The sequence below is a fragment of the Dama dama genome, chromosome 10 (genome assembly GCF_033118175.1).
Source record: "Dama dama isolate Ldn47 chromosome 10, ASM3311817v1, whole genome shotgun sequence".
In the NCBI taxonomy this organism is placed as follows: Eukaryota; Metazoa; Chordata; class Mammalia; order Artiodactyla; family Cervidae; genus Dama; species Dama dama.
The window spans coordinates 33,340,139-33,354,672 of record NC_083690.1 but is presented as its reverse complement, the minus strand read 5'-3'; the positions used below and the strand labels follow the sequence as shown (position 1 = coordinate 33,354,672).

The window sequence follows — 14,534 nt, the reverse complement described above, 5'->3', positions numbered from 1 at the left end:
GAACGGAATCGGCATAAACATTTGAAGAGATGATGGCCAAAATCGTCCACCGCTGACGAAGACATCAACCTGCCGATTCAATAAACTCCACAGACCAAGTAAGGTAGGAACAAAGAAGGTCATAAATGGGCATTTCATGGTCAAATGGCAAAAAACCAAAGATGAGACAGAGCTAGGAAAAAACATACGTTACCTTCAAAGGAATAAGAATAAGAATTCTAACCTAATTTTGTTATCGAAAACAGTGGCAGCCAGGAGACAATGGAATGAAACTTCTGAAGGGCTGGAGGAAGGAAATTCCCTGGCAGCCCAGCAGTTAGGATGCCATGCTTTCACTGCTGAGGGTGCAGGTTCAATCCCTGGTTGGGGAACTAAGATCCCATAAGCTTTGTGGCATGACCAAAAAAGAAAGGAAGGCTGGAGGGAAAATAACTGTCAAGCCAGGTTTCATAGCAAGTGAAAAACAGTCTTCAAAAAAAAAAAAAACCAGGAACCTGCTCTATGGTGGCCCAGGGAACTATATTCAATAACCCATAATGAAAGACAACCTTAAAAAAATATATATAAACATAGGTATAACTGAATCACTTTGCTGTACCCCTGAAACTAATACAGCATTGTAAATCAACTGTACTTCAATCAAAAAAAAAAATTCTTCAAAAACAAAAGCAAGGAGAATGATGTTGGCATGATAGCAGACTAGGAAGCAACGGGCCTTCTTTCTTCCACAGATACACCAAATTAACAATATATGGACCAGAACACCTCTGTGAGAACTGCAGACCATCTGAGAAGCTATGGCACCCCAGCTAATAGAAAACCAAGAAGAGATTTCAACATAGGCGTAGGAAGATTCTCAGCACTTGGTGTGCCTGTGTGTGCCTCTCCTTCTACGTGGCATAGTGCAGAGCAGCTGGGAAGGTATCCCTCAGTCTGAGGCTCCTCCCTTGGGGTGCAAACACAAGAGTGGACTGTGTGTTCAACCTTCTGGTTTGTCTGGGAGTTGCTGGAGGAACTGATTTCTATCTTGCCTGACTCAGAGCACACGACTTAATTCGGAGCTGCAGTTCTGCGGGGAGACACCAGGGGGCGAAAGAGATTCAAAAAGATTTGAGAGGTTCTAGAACAGACAGCCGGAGAAGGCAATGGCAACCCACTCCAGTACTCTTGCCTGGAAACTCCCTTGGATGGAGGAGCCTGGCGGACTGCAGTCCATGGGGTTGCTAAGAGTCAGACACGACAGAGCGACTTCACTTTCACTTTTCACTTTCATGCATTGGAGAAGGAAATGGCAACCCACTCCAGTGTTCTTGCCTGGAGAATCCCAGGGACGGGGAGCCTGGTGGGCTGCTGTCTGTGGGGTCGCACAGAGTCGGACACGACTGAAGCGACTTAGCAGCAGCAGCAGAACAGACAGCGGGTCGAGGGGTGGTCTTTCCTGCCTGGAGCCAGTAAGCAAAAACGGAAGAGGTCTTGGACTCAGTGTTTTGCTAGGTCAAAGGGATGTGTCCGAACCATTTTTAGGATAATGCTGATGACATCTTAGAAGAAAACAACACACAAGTCTTGCCTGCAAATATTCTAAGATTTATAAATACAAAGGGGTAACATCCTTAACGTGTGTGCATGCAGAGTGGCTTCAGTCTAGTCCGACTCTATATAGACTGTAGCCCACCAGGCTCCTCTGTCCATGGGATTCTCCAGGCAAGAGGACAGGAGTGGGTGGCCACTCCCTTTTCCAGAGGATCTTCCCCACCCAAGGATAGGACCCAGGTCTCCTGCATTGCAGGCAGATTCTTTTCCACTGAGCCACCATGACGACATCTTAGAAGAAAACAATATATAAGTCTTGCCTGTAAATATTCTAAGATTTATGAATACAAAGGATAAAATCATTAACACCTACAGTATTTTGCAAAATCCTTCTGTAAATCCGTCCTGGCATTGACAAAAGCACGTCCTTTCTCTGTTCCAATAACAAACACATCTGCTTCATACATTGCGATGCAGGCCACTTCCGCCTTGGACTTGGCCAATTCTTTACACTGAAATGAAAAAACAGAATGAAATATTATCTACATGGATGGATCCCAATTTCGTGGGGTCTGGGAGGTCTGCTTTAAGAAAAAAAAATTACAAAAAAAGAAAAATCTCTCTAGCTGATTTTTTCCTGGTCCAAGATCCAATCCAGGGTTGCACTTTCTGTTTGCTGTCCTGTCCTTCCAGTCTTCTTCCATCTGGGACAGACAGATCGCCATCTTTCCTTGTCTTGCAGGAGACTGACATGTTTGGAAGTGCAGCCCAGTTATTTTCCAGGTGTCCTGAAATTTGGGTTTGTCCCATGCTCCCTCCTCAGAGGCATGAATGCCATGGGAGCAGTACTGCTGCTTCTCAGCGCCTCGTGCCGGGAAACTCCAGAGCTCCCTCTGGCCCATCTCTGCCCGTGTTCCTGTTGGTCACTTGATTAAGGAGGTGGCTGTCAGGTTTGTCCACGTTTATAAAGTTACTAATCGTTCCTTTTTTAATCCATAAGTATCTTGTAATCAGATGCTCTGAGTTTATGTAAGTTAGTTAGTGTTAGTCCCTCAGTCGCGTCCGACTCTTTGTGACCCCATGGACTGCAGCCCGCCAGGCTCCTCTGTCCATGGGATTCTCCAGGCAAGAATACTGGAGTGGGTAGCCATTCCCTTCTCCAGGGGGTGTTCTCCAACCCAGCAATCAAACCCAGGTCTCCTGCATGGCAGGCAGATTCTCTACCATCTGAGCCACCAGGGAAGCCCCTGAAGTTTTGTAAATTCCCCTCAGATTTTTACCCACTGGGTAAAGTTTATACTTTGGATGTAAATAGATGCATATAGATTATTAATTGACCTTTGAATCTAAACAAAAAGTATTTTCCAAACAAGGTAACAGAAATGTCTGCATTAAATTTTCAGATCTGGAGAGCTTACCTTTATACGATTCCATCCATAATGTAGGAAAACAGTTCTTAATTATCTGACAAGCCCATCATTCTTTCTTAAAAAGGGTATGTGTACACAAATAGGATTTAACACTGTAGCTGAATGTCAAAAGTGTTGGTGAAGTGTTTCATAATTCAGCAGTGATCCAACCAGATGACATTTTATAGAACTGCAAACCATCTCACCATGGACTCAAGAGCAGACACGAGGAACGTCACTACCATCCTGCTCTCCGAGGACTCCTCATTTGCAGTGGGCAGGGTGGACATTGCTACTTGTGCCATGATCCCTAGGAAAGAAAAGTATTAAGAAAGTGAATGGTAGAAGTTGTGTCCTGCTCAACACGTTTAGAACTGGGAGGGTCCTCACAGGTGACCTAGTTCAAACCTTCCTTTAAAGCTGACACTTAAAAACAGTACATAGGGGCTTCTCTGGTGATCCAGTGGTTAAGAATTCACCTTTCAATGCAGGGAACTCTGGTTTGATCCCTGGTTGGGGAACTAAGACCCCACAAGCCAAGGGGCAATTAAGTCTGCATGCTGCAACTAGAGAAGACTGTTTGCCACAACAAAGACCCAGAGCACCTCCCACCTCTCCCAAAAGGACAGTATATGATCCAGTTGTCATGTATGGATGTGAGAGTTGGACCACAAAGAAAGCTGAGTGCCAAAGAATTGATGCTTTTAACTGTGGTGTTGGAGAAGGCTCTTGAGAGTTCCTTGGACTGCAAGGAGATGCAAAGGAGATCAGTCCTGAATATTCATTGGAAGGACTGAGGTTGAAGTTGAAACTCCAGTACTTTGGCCACCTGATGCGAAGAGCTGACTCATTTGAAAAGACCCTGATGCTGGGAAAGATTGAGGGCAGGAGGAGAAGGGGATGACAGAGGATGAGATGGTTGGATGGCATCACCGACTCGATGGACATGGGTTTGGGTGAACTCTGGGAGTTGGTGATGGACAGGCAGGCCTGGCATGCTGCGGTTCATGGGGTCGCAAAGAGCCGGACACAACTGAGCGACTGAACTGAACTGAAGATCATGTATTTCCCACTAAACCTAGACATGTATTTCATTAAATAAATTCGGGTATTACACTAAAGAGGCATGTTAACTATTTCCCAAGTGAGGAGGAGAGAAGGTAATGTCTCTTACTGATCCAGCGTGGTTTTGTCAGATTCCAGCATTGTGGTGACTGATACCACATTCCCGTCCACACACACAGAAAAAGGAGAGCAGTGGGTTTGTGTACTAGAGACTGGAAGAGAAAAAAACCCCTTCCTTCCTCTCCTGTTAGGACTTCTCCTGCAGTGAAGGCTCATTCTAATTTTTGCTAAATTCTATATCAAGTGAGCATTAGAACGCTCCTTTGAAAAATTTTCTGCAGCACCATAAAAAGAGTTCTTTGAAATAGAGCATGCAGCGTATTAATTTAATATCTGTCATGTCCTGTCCCAGCAATAGCTGACTTAATTACGTTTGTAAGCAAAAGATAAACAGATCAACATAATTATGTATGTGGGAGGAAGCCCAAAGATCTATGGGCATGAAGTATGGTGGTCCTACAAGGCTATTCAGAAGTATTTGCAAATGCTTCTTCCTGAATTGATTTCTTGACCACTTGACGGTGTGTGGCCACGCGCCTTGTGCTGGCCGAGGACGTCAGGGGAGTGACGTCACCTCCACGCTGGTGATTCCACCATACTCCCTCTTCCTCTGCAGTTTGATCTGTCAGGTTCAATGTGATCAGGTCCCAGAGAAAAACGCAGCTCAGACCCACAGCCAACTCACAAGAGACCTCCAGTGCAAGCAACGAATCAGTCCTTGCTCCCCGAATGCACCCAAATCTGGTGGCGTTTTTGACCATCACTCACCCTAGCCAATCTGCATGTACAAACCATGCTGAAAAGGAATTCTAAAAATGTAACTCCTCATCTATCTAGATTTTCTGAAGCCACTGGAGGATCCTCGAGGATCTCTTATGTTAGAGTCAAAGCCTCCCTGAGCAAGAAAAGAGACTAGCACACACAGAGCCATTAGGATGCAAATTGTCAGAATTAAAGGTTTTTTTCCCACAACTCTCCCTATTATGAAATAGAGCATAAGAGTGTGACATCATACCGAACAAGTGAGCTAAGTCACTTCAGTCGTGTCCGACTCTTTGCGACCCTGTGAACTCTAGCCTGCCAGGCTTCTCTGTCCATGGGGATTCTCCAGGCAAGAATACTGGAGTGGGTTGCCATGCCCTCCTCCAGGGGATCTTCCCAACCCAGGGATCAAACCCATAACTTTTATGTCTCCTGCATTGGCAGGCTGTTTTTTTTTTTTTTTTTTTTTAACCACTAGAACCACCTGGGAAGCCCAAGAACATGCATTAACAGGCACGACCTGGGCATGAACAGGTGAGGAAATACACTTCGACTTGAAGTTTTTATTTATTTGCAAATTGATTTATGTACTGGGCATGCCACTCAGGCATGCTGGATCTTAGTTCCCTGACCAGGGATGGAACCTGTGCTCTCTGCAGTGAAAGTTTGGAGTCCTAACCACTGGACCAGCAGGGAAATCCCAATTTGAAGCTTTTAAACAATTATCTTAAAATCGAGCCTTTGACTCTCTTCTTGTTATCACACCCCTATTTGAGAACAAACAGAAGTTGGTGACTATTGCTGGTCATCACAAGCACTCTGTTTCAGCAACAGAGTTGGAGTCAGAAAAAGCAGCAAACAGGATAACCTGGAAGAAATGGATGGATTCTTAGAAATGTTCAATCTTCCAAGACTGAACCAGTAAGAAATAGAAATTATGAACAACCCCAATTACAAGCACTGAAGTTGAAGCTGTGATCAAAAATCTCCCAAAAAACAAAAGCCCAGGAACAGATGGCTTCCCAGGAGAATTCTATCAAACATTTAGAGAAGAGCTAATGCCTATCCTTCTAAAACTCTTTCAAAAAATTGCAGAGGAAAAAACACTTCCAAATTCATTTTATGAGGCCACCATCACCCTGATACCAAAACCAGACAAAGACAATACAAAAAAAGAAAACTACAGGCCAACATCACTGATGAACATAGATTCAAAAATCCTCAACAAAATGTTAGCAAATATAATTCAGCAACATATCAAAAAGCTCATACACCATGATCAAGTTGGGTTTATTCTAGGGATGCAAGGATTTTTCAATATACGCAAATCAATCAATGTCATACACCATATTAACAAATTGAAAGATAATTCTTTCAATGATATGATATGATATCTCAATAGATGCATAAAACGCCTTTAACAAAAATCAGTACCCACTTATGATTAAAACTCTTCAAAAAATGAGCATAGAAGGAGCCTACCTCAACATAGTTAAGGCCATATATGATAAGCCTACAGCAAATATTATTCTCAATGGTGAAAAACTGAAAGCATTCCCCCTAAGATCAGGAACAAGACAAGACTGTCCACTTTCACCACTATTATTCAACATAGTTCTGAAAGTCCTAGCTATAGCAATTAGAGAAGAAAAATAAATAAAAGGAATCCAGATCAGAAAAGAAGTAAAGCTCTCACTGTTTGCAGATGACATAAAACTGTACATAGAAAACCCTAAAGACAGTATCAGAAAATTACTAGAGCTATTCAGTGAATTTAGCAAAGTTGCAGGATACAAAATCAATACACAGAAATCACTTGCATTTCTATATACTAACAATGAAATTCAGAAAGAGAAATTAAGGAATCAATCCCATTCACCACTGCAACCAAGAGAATTAAATATCTAGGAATAAACTTACCTAAGGAGACAAAAGAACTGTACACAGAAAATTATAAGACATTAATGAAAGAAATCAAAGATGACATAAACAGATGGAGAGATATTCCATGTTCCTGTGTAGAAAGAATCAATATTGTGAAAATGACTACTACCAAGTGCAATCTACAGATTCATTGCAATCCCTATCAAGTTACCACTGACATTTTCCACAGAACTAGAACAAAAACTTTCACAAGTCATATGGAAACACAAAAGACCCTGAATAGACAAAGCAGTCCTGAGAAAGAAGAATGGAGCTGGAGGAATCACCCTTCCTGACTTCAGATTATACTACAAAGCTACGGTCATCAAGACAGTATGGTGCTGGCACAAAAACAGAAATACAGACCAATGGAACAAGATGGAAAGCCCAGAAATAAACCCATGCACCTGTGGGTACCCTATTTTTGACAAAGGAGGCAAGAATATACAATGGGGCAAAGACAGCCTCTTCAATAAATTCGTGCTGGGAAAACTGGACAGCTACATGCAAAACAATGAAATTAGACCACTTTCTAATACCACACGCAAAGATAAACTCAAAATGGATTAAAGACCTAAATGTAAGACCAGAAACTATTAAACCCTTAGAGGAAAACATAGGCAGAACACTCAATGACATAAATCAAAGCAAGATCCTCTATGACCCACCTCCTAGAGTAATGGAAATAAAAACACAAGTAAACAAGTGGGACCTGATTAAACTTAAAAACTTTAAAACAGCAAAGGAAACTGTAAGCAAGGTGAAAAGACAACCCCCAGAATGAGAGAAAATAATAGCAAATGAAATAACTGACAAACAATTAATTTCCAAAATATACAAGCAGTTCATACAACTCAATACCAGAAAAACAAACAAGTCAGTCATAAAGTGGGAAAAAGACCTAAACAGACATTTCTCCAAAGAAGACATACAGATGGCTAACAAACACATGAAAAGATGCCCAACATCACTCATTATTAGAGAAATGCAAATCAAAACTACAATGAGATATCACCTCACACCAGTCAGAATGGCTGCTATTAAAAACTCTACAAACAAACGCTGGAAAGGGTGTGGAGAAAAGGGAACACTCTTGCACCATTGGTGGGAATGTAAATTGACAGCCACGATGGAAGACGGTATGGAGATTCCTTTAAAAACTAGGAATAAAACCACCATATGACCCAGTAATCCCACTCCTAGGCATATACCCTGAGGAAACCAAAATTGAAAAAGACACATGTATCCCATTGCTCACTGCAGCACTATTTACAATAGCTAGAACATGGAAGCAACCTAAATGTCCATCAACAGATGAAAGGATAAAGAAGTTGTGGTATACATACACAATGGAATATTACTCAGCCATAAAAAGGAATGCCTTTGAGTCAGTTCCAATGAGGTGGATGAACCTAGAACCTAATATACAGAGTGAAGTAAGTCAGAAAGAGAAAGATAAATATATTCTAATGCATATATATGGAATCTAGAAAAACGGTACTGAAGAATTTACTTACAGGGCAGGAGTGGAGAAACGGACATAGAGAACAGAGTTATGGACACGCGGGGAGGGGAGGAGAGGGTGAGATGTGTGGAAAGAGTAACGTGGAAACTTACACTACCATATATAAAATAGATCGCCAATGGGAATTTGCTGTGTGGTTCAGGAAACTCAAACAGGCATTCTGTATCAACCTAGAGGCGTGGGATGGGGAGGGAGATGGGAGGGAGCTTCAAAAGGGAGAGGATATATGTATACCTATGGCTGATTCATGTTGAGGTTTGAGAAAACAACAAAATTCTGTAAAGCAATTATTCTTCAACTAAAAAAAAAAAAAAAATTGAAAAAGAAAAAGCAGCAAGCAGCACCCGGAAGGCACTTGTGTTAAATCTTAGAAACTCTTTCCTCTAGTGTCTAGATTCCATGGTTATCACTTGGCACATCAGACCAAGGAAATGTGTATCACAAAGTATGAAACTGCAAAGGCATGGTATGTTTCCCACTTACCAGAATGTTCACTTAGATTATGCTCTATCCTTATTACTTTGGGAGCTCAGAATACTGTCATTCATAATTCTTATCTTGCCTACTATCCCAGACAGAGAAAAAGAAGCAGACGCTTTCTCAGGTCACAAACATGTTGATTCATCCATGCAAAGCTAGAACCAGGGCAACTTTCTGCCTACTGCCGTTTCCACGTCTCACCTTGAATTGCCCTAGGTTGGCTAAGATGTCCCAGGTGGTGCTAGTAGTAAAGAACCTGCCTGCCAGTGCAGGAGACGTAAGAGACAGGAGTTTGACTACTGGGTTGGGAAGATCCCCTGGAGGAGGGCATGGCAACCCACTCCAGTATTCTTGCCTGGAGAATCCCCGTGGACAGAGGAGCCTGGCAGACTACAGTCCATGGGGTCCCAAAGAGGTGGACATGACTGAAGTCATGAGTTGGCATGCATGCATGCATTGCTATGATGTGAATCAGATTCAATGTGTGTTAAGAAATGGGGAAAGACAGGGTGGGACGAACTGAGAGTAGCATTGAGATATATACATTATCGTGTGTAAAATGGATAGCTAGTGGGAAGTGGCTACGTAACTCAGGGAGCTCAGCCTGGTGCTCTGCGGTGACTTAGAGGGGTGGGAGGGAGACTTGAGAGGGAGGGGATATATGTCTACATATGGTTGATTCATGTTGTTGTACAACAGGAACCAACACACTGTAAAGCAATTATCCTTCAATTAAAAAAATTTTACAAAAAGAATGGGAGGGATGCCATCCTAACAGCCTGTGGGGAAGCCACCGGATATGAGAGCTCCCGCCTCATTATCCGAACTTTCGGGACCATCTCAGTACTTTTGATGGGACGAACCCTGGAGGTGGCGGAGTACCGTCGGGCTCCATGGAGAAGGCTGATTCTGTCTGGGGCTTTCTGCTCTCTAGAAATGGCTGCATCTGGATCACTTCCCACAGAGCCCTTAGTCAACACAGCGCATGGAACATTCCCTGCACCCCTAACCCGTGACTGCATCCTCTCCTCTGCCCTTTGCCAGAAAGAAACTGTCATCACACCGCCACATTAATGGTGACCATGCCAGGACACAGCAGGCCGGGTGGTGACACGAGCTTCCGGAGCACGAGGCCTGATGGGCGGGTCCTCCCGGAGCCAGGGGCCCGAAGGCCAGGCTGGGGGCGCCCCAGACCACCGGCCAGCTCCGAGACCCCGGTGGGCTGCCCTCGGCCGCCTCCTCTCTGATCAGAGACACCCAATCAATCACTTCCCAGGAAGGGTCTTTTCATCTCTGACCTTTTATGAGCCCCCTCGCCTTAAAATCAAGGGAACCACACATTTATAGGAGTCTATGAATATGTAAAGTTCAGAACAGGGAAATCTACAGAAACAGAAGTAGACTGGTGGTTGCTTAGGGCTGGGAGGTGGGTTGATAAATGGTACAGGGTTTCTTTTCAGGGGTGATGAAACTATTCTAAAATTGTTTGTGGTTACGATTGCCCAACTACATGCATATATTAAAAGCCACTGCATTGTATACTTTAAATGGGTGAATTTTATTTCAAGAAAAGGAAAGGGGAATTCCCGGGCAGTCCACGGGTTAGGACTTGGTGCTTCAGTTAGGACTGCCAGGTCAGGGGGTTCACTCCCTGGTCAGGAAACTAAGCTCCCACAAGCCAAGCTGTGGGCCCAACAACAACAACAAAAAACTATTAAAAAAATCAAATGACAGAACTTCCCTGCTGGTCCAGTGGTTAAGACTCTGCACTTCCACTTCAAGGAAGGGGCTCGGGTCGATCCCTTTTGGGGAAATGAGGTCCTACATGCTGTGCAGTGTGGCCAAAAAATTAAAAATTAGAAAGAAAATCAAATGAAATCAAAGAGAGGTTGGATGGCAAGAAAGGAAATTAACACTCACCAAACATACACCAGTGCTTTTCTGATCATCCGATTTGATACTCACACACTGTCTAAGGTCCCATGGTAACACACAGGATGACTCGTGGCAGAACAGGGGCTGGGAACGCAGGGGAGGAGCGGATGGCAAACCAAGGAGCACAGGGACCTTAGATCAAGGACCTCCAAGGGCAGGAGCCCCCTGGTTAGAGAGACCATGTGTCGTGGGCTAGGATAGACCTGGTGCACCTGCCTTGCAGGTAAATTATTAATAGTCCTCCCTTCTCTCCCTTGTGGCTCAGACGATAAAGCATCTGCCTGCAATACAGGAGACCCGAGTTCGATTCCTGGGTCAGGAAGATCTCCTGGAGAAGGAAATGGCAACCCACTCCAGTATTCTTGCCTGGAAAATTCGATGGACCGAGGAACCTGGTAGGCTACAGTCCATGGGGTCGCAAAGAGTCAGACACGACTGAGCAACTTCACTGCTCTCTCTCAAGGGCCTGGAAGATGCATTCTAACATGTTTACATGTGGATGGTTTGTGATATGAAAAAAATAACAACCACTTGAACATGATGTCATGTATCCTTTAAAAAAAACTGTTGTTGTTTTGGCCAAGGCGTGGCTCATAGGACCTTAGTTCGCTGAGTGTGTGTGTCTGTGCGCCCTGTTGCTCAGTTGTATCTGACTCCTTTTGGCTCATGGACTGTAGCCTGCCAGGCTTCTCTGTCCATGGGATTCTCCAGGCAAGAATACTGGAGTGGGTTGCCATGCCCTCCTCCAGGGGATCTTCCCGACCCAGGGATTGAACCCAGGTCCTCCATAGTAAAAGTGCCGAGTCCTAACCACTGGACCGCCAGGGAATTCCCCTTAAAAATATTTTTAAAAATTAAAGTACACTTTATATAAAGTTCAACCTTGTCTAATGTATGGTTCTGTACGTTTTTAGCATGTAGCCACCACTGAAATCATGGTATGAACAGCTCCATCACACCCCAGATTCCTCCACGACTCTTTGTGGTCAGTCAACACCCCCACCCCAACCTCTGGCCAGAACTGATCTGTTTTCTGTCCCCACAGTTTTGCTTATTCCTGAATATCACATAAATGGAATCCTACGCTGTGCTGGGGGTGTATCAGTAATTTGTTCTTTGTTTTATTGAATATTCCACTGTAGGGATGAAACTCAGTTAAATTAACTCTTTTGCCATTTACAAAACTTTTGGGTGTCTGAAGTTTTTGATGATTACGAATAAAGCCATAAATTAAAAGACGCTTGCTCCTTGGAAGAAAAGTTATAACCAACCTAGACAGCATATTAAAAAACAGAGACATTACTTTGCCAACAAAGGTCTCTCTAGTCAAAGCTATGGTTTTTCCAGTAGTCGTGTATGGATGTCAGAGTTGGACTATAAAGAAAGCTGAGCACTGAAGAACTGATGCTTTTGAACTGTGATGTTGGAGAAGACTCTTGAGAGTCCCTTGGACTGCAAGGAGATCCAACCAGTCCATCCTAAAGGAGATCAGTCCTGAATATTCATTGGAAGGACTGATGCTGAAGCTGAAACCCCAATACTTTGGCCACCTGATGCAAAAAGCTGAATCATTGGAAAAGACCCTGATGCTGGGAAAGGTTGAAGGCAGGAGGAGAAGGGGACGACAGAGGATGAGATGGTTGAATGGCATCACTGACTCAACGGACATGAGTTTGAGTAAACTCTGGGAGTTGGCGATAGTCAGGGAGGCCTGGCATGCTGCAGTCCATGGGGTTGCAAAGAGTCAGACATGACTGAGCAACTGAACTGATGAATAAAACCACTATTGTGTCAACCTTAGGTTTCATTTCTCTTGTGTAAACACCTAAGAGTGGGATTGCTGGGTCACATATCTTGCGGTTTTTTTGTCTGTTTTTTTTTAGCTTTAAAAGAAGTGAAACTGTTTTCCAAAGTGGTTTACCATTTTGTATTCCTTTTGCTGTTGTTCAGTTGCTAAGTTGTGTCTGACTCTTTTCGGCCCCATGGACTGCAGCTGGCCAGGCTCCCCTGTCCTGCACTATCTCCCGGAGCTTGCTCATATTCATGACCATTGAGTCGGTAATGCTATCTCACCATCTCATTCTCTGCTGCTCTCTTCTTTTGCCTTTTTTAATCTTTCCCAGCATCAGGATCTTTGCCAATCCCTACCACTAATATATGAGAATATAGTGAAAGTGAAAGTCGCTCAGTCGTGTCTGACTCTTTCTGACCCCATGGCCTATACAGTCCATGGAATTCTCTAGGCCAGAATACAGGAGTGGGTAGCCTTTCCCTTCCCCAGGGACTCTTCCCAACCCAGGAATCGAACCAGGGTCTCTTGCATTGCTGGTGTATTCTTTATCAACTGAGCTACCAGGGAAGCCCTATGTGAATATATCCCTACCACTAACATGTGAGAATTCCAGTTGCTCTGCATCCTTGTCAACTTAAAAAAAATTTTTTTTAGCAGTTTTAATAGATGGGTAGTGATATCACTTTGCAGTTTTAGTTGGCAGTTTCCTAATGACTAAAGATGCTGGGCATCTTTTCATGTGCTTTTCTGCCATCCATATAGCTTATTTAGTGAAATGTCTTGTTCAAATCTTTTGTCCATTTTGAAACTAGATTATCTGCTTATTTTTTATTATTGAGTTTATAGAGTCTTTATATTTTCTGGATACAAATCGTTTATGTGTGATGGGCAGATATTGGGCTGGCCAAAAAGTTTATTCAGGTTTTTCTATAAGATGGTATGGAAAAAAAAAAAAAGATGGTATGGAAAAATCTAAATGAACTTTTTTTGCCAACCCAATATTTTCTATATTGGGAAATGTAGCAACCCAATGTTTTGCTATAGGGAACAGTATACAGAGATAACTGATAAAACTTTATGATGTTTATCAGTAATCTAAGGATGATGTGGCCACAGATACTTTATCTCAAATGGTTTAGAAAAAAATAAAACTTCTTTATACCACACTTGCAATTTTTCTGTAAGCTTGATATTGTTTCAAATTTCTAAAAATTATTTTTTAAGCTTACATCAAATATACACACATTTCTGTTTCTTAAAATTGTACAGTCAGAGGGTTTTATAATCCCTTTAATAAGTATTTGGACTGTATCATTAAGAATTCAGATTAAGCTACTTCACGTGAAAGCCCCAACTTGAAATAATTTTTATTTATGCAAAATCCATCTATTGGCAAAGACAGAACTTCACTTCTAATTTCTTTTCTGTATTTTTACACATCACCTGCATTACTTGGTTGAAATATTAAAATCTCTTTCCCATTGTAAATTACAGAAATCTCACAAGGATTTTTAAATCAGCTCTTAAATATATTGAACATTGGCCAACTTCTATCTTGCTGTTGATGTTTAGTCACTAAGTCGTGTCCGACTCTTTGCAACCTCCTGGACTGTAGCCCACCAGGCTCCTCTCTCTGTCCGTGGAATTCTCCAGACAAGAATACTGGAGTGGGTAGCCATTCCCTTCTCCAGGAGATCTTCCTGGCTCAGGGATTGAACCTGTGTCCCCTACATTGCAGGCAGATTCTTTACCGTCTAAGCCATTACTTAAAACTGTGATGAAGAAGCTGATAGTCTTTTTATTATTATTATTTTTTGATGTGGATCATTTTGAAACTCTTTACTGAATTTGTTATAATACTGTTTTTGTTTTATGTTTTGTTTTTTTGGCTGCACTCCCCGACCAGGGATCAAACCCAGACCCCCTACACTGGAAGTTTTAGTGTCAACTATTAGACTGCCAGTGAAGTCCCAAGAAACTGATATTCTTGACCATCATCTTTCTGAGTCAATTAATTCAAATACTGCTTAAAAACAAGACTATCTCTCAT

The 14,534-nt window shown here is 42.7% G+C and overlaps 1 protein-coding gene across 9 annotated transcripts in view; it reads right to left on the bottom strand.

Annotated features, from left to right (window-relative positions):
• The window catches only part of LOC133063697 (general transcription factor II-I repeat domain-containing protein 2), a 58,933-nt gene that overhangs the window by 38,725 nt on the left and 5,674 nt on the right, over positions 1 to 14,534 (bottom strand). For all 9 annotated transcript variants that reach the window (XM_061153377.1, XM_061153378.1, XM_061153379.1 and 6 more), the window contains exons 2-3: positions 3,149 to 3,252; positions 1,907 to 2,045 (exon numbers count right to left, since the gene is read on the bottom strand). In XM_061153377.1, coding sequence (XP_061009360.1) covers positions 1,907 to 2,045; positions 3,149 to 3,247 — 238 coding nt within the window. In that variant the 5' untranslated portion in view covers positions 3,248 to 3,252. The remainder of the gene's footprint in view (positions 1 to 1,906; positions 2,046 to 3,148; positions 3,253 to 14,534) is intronic.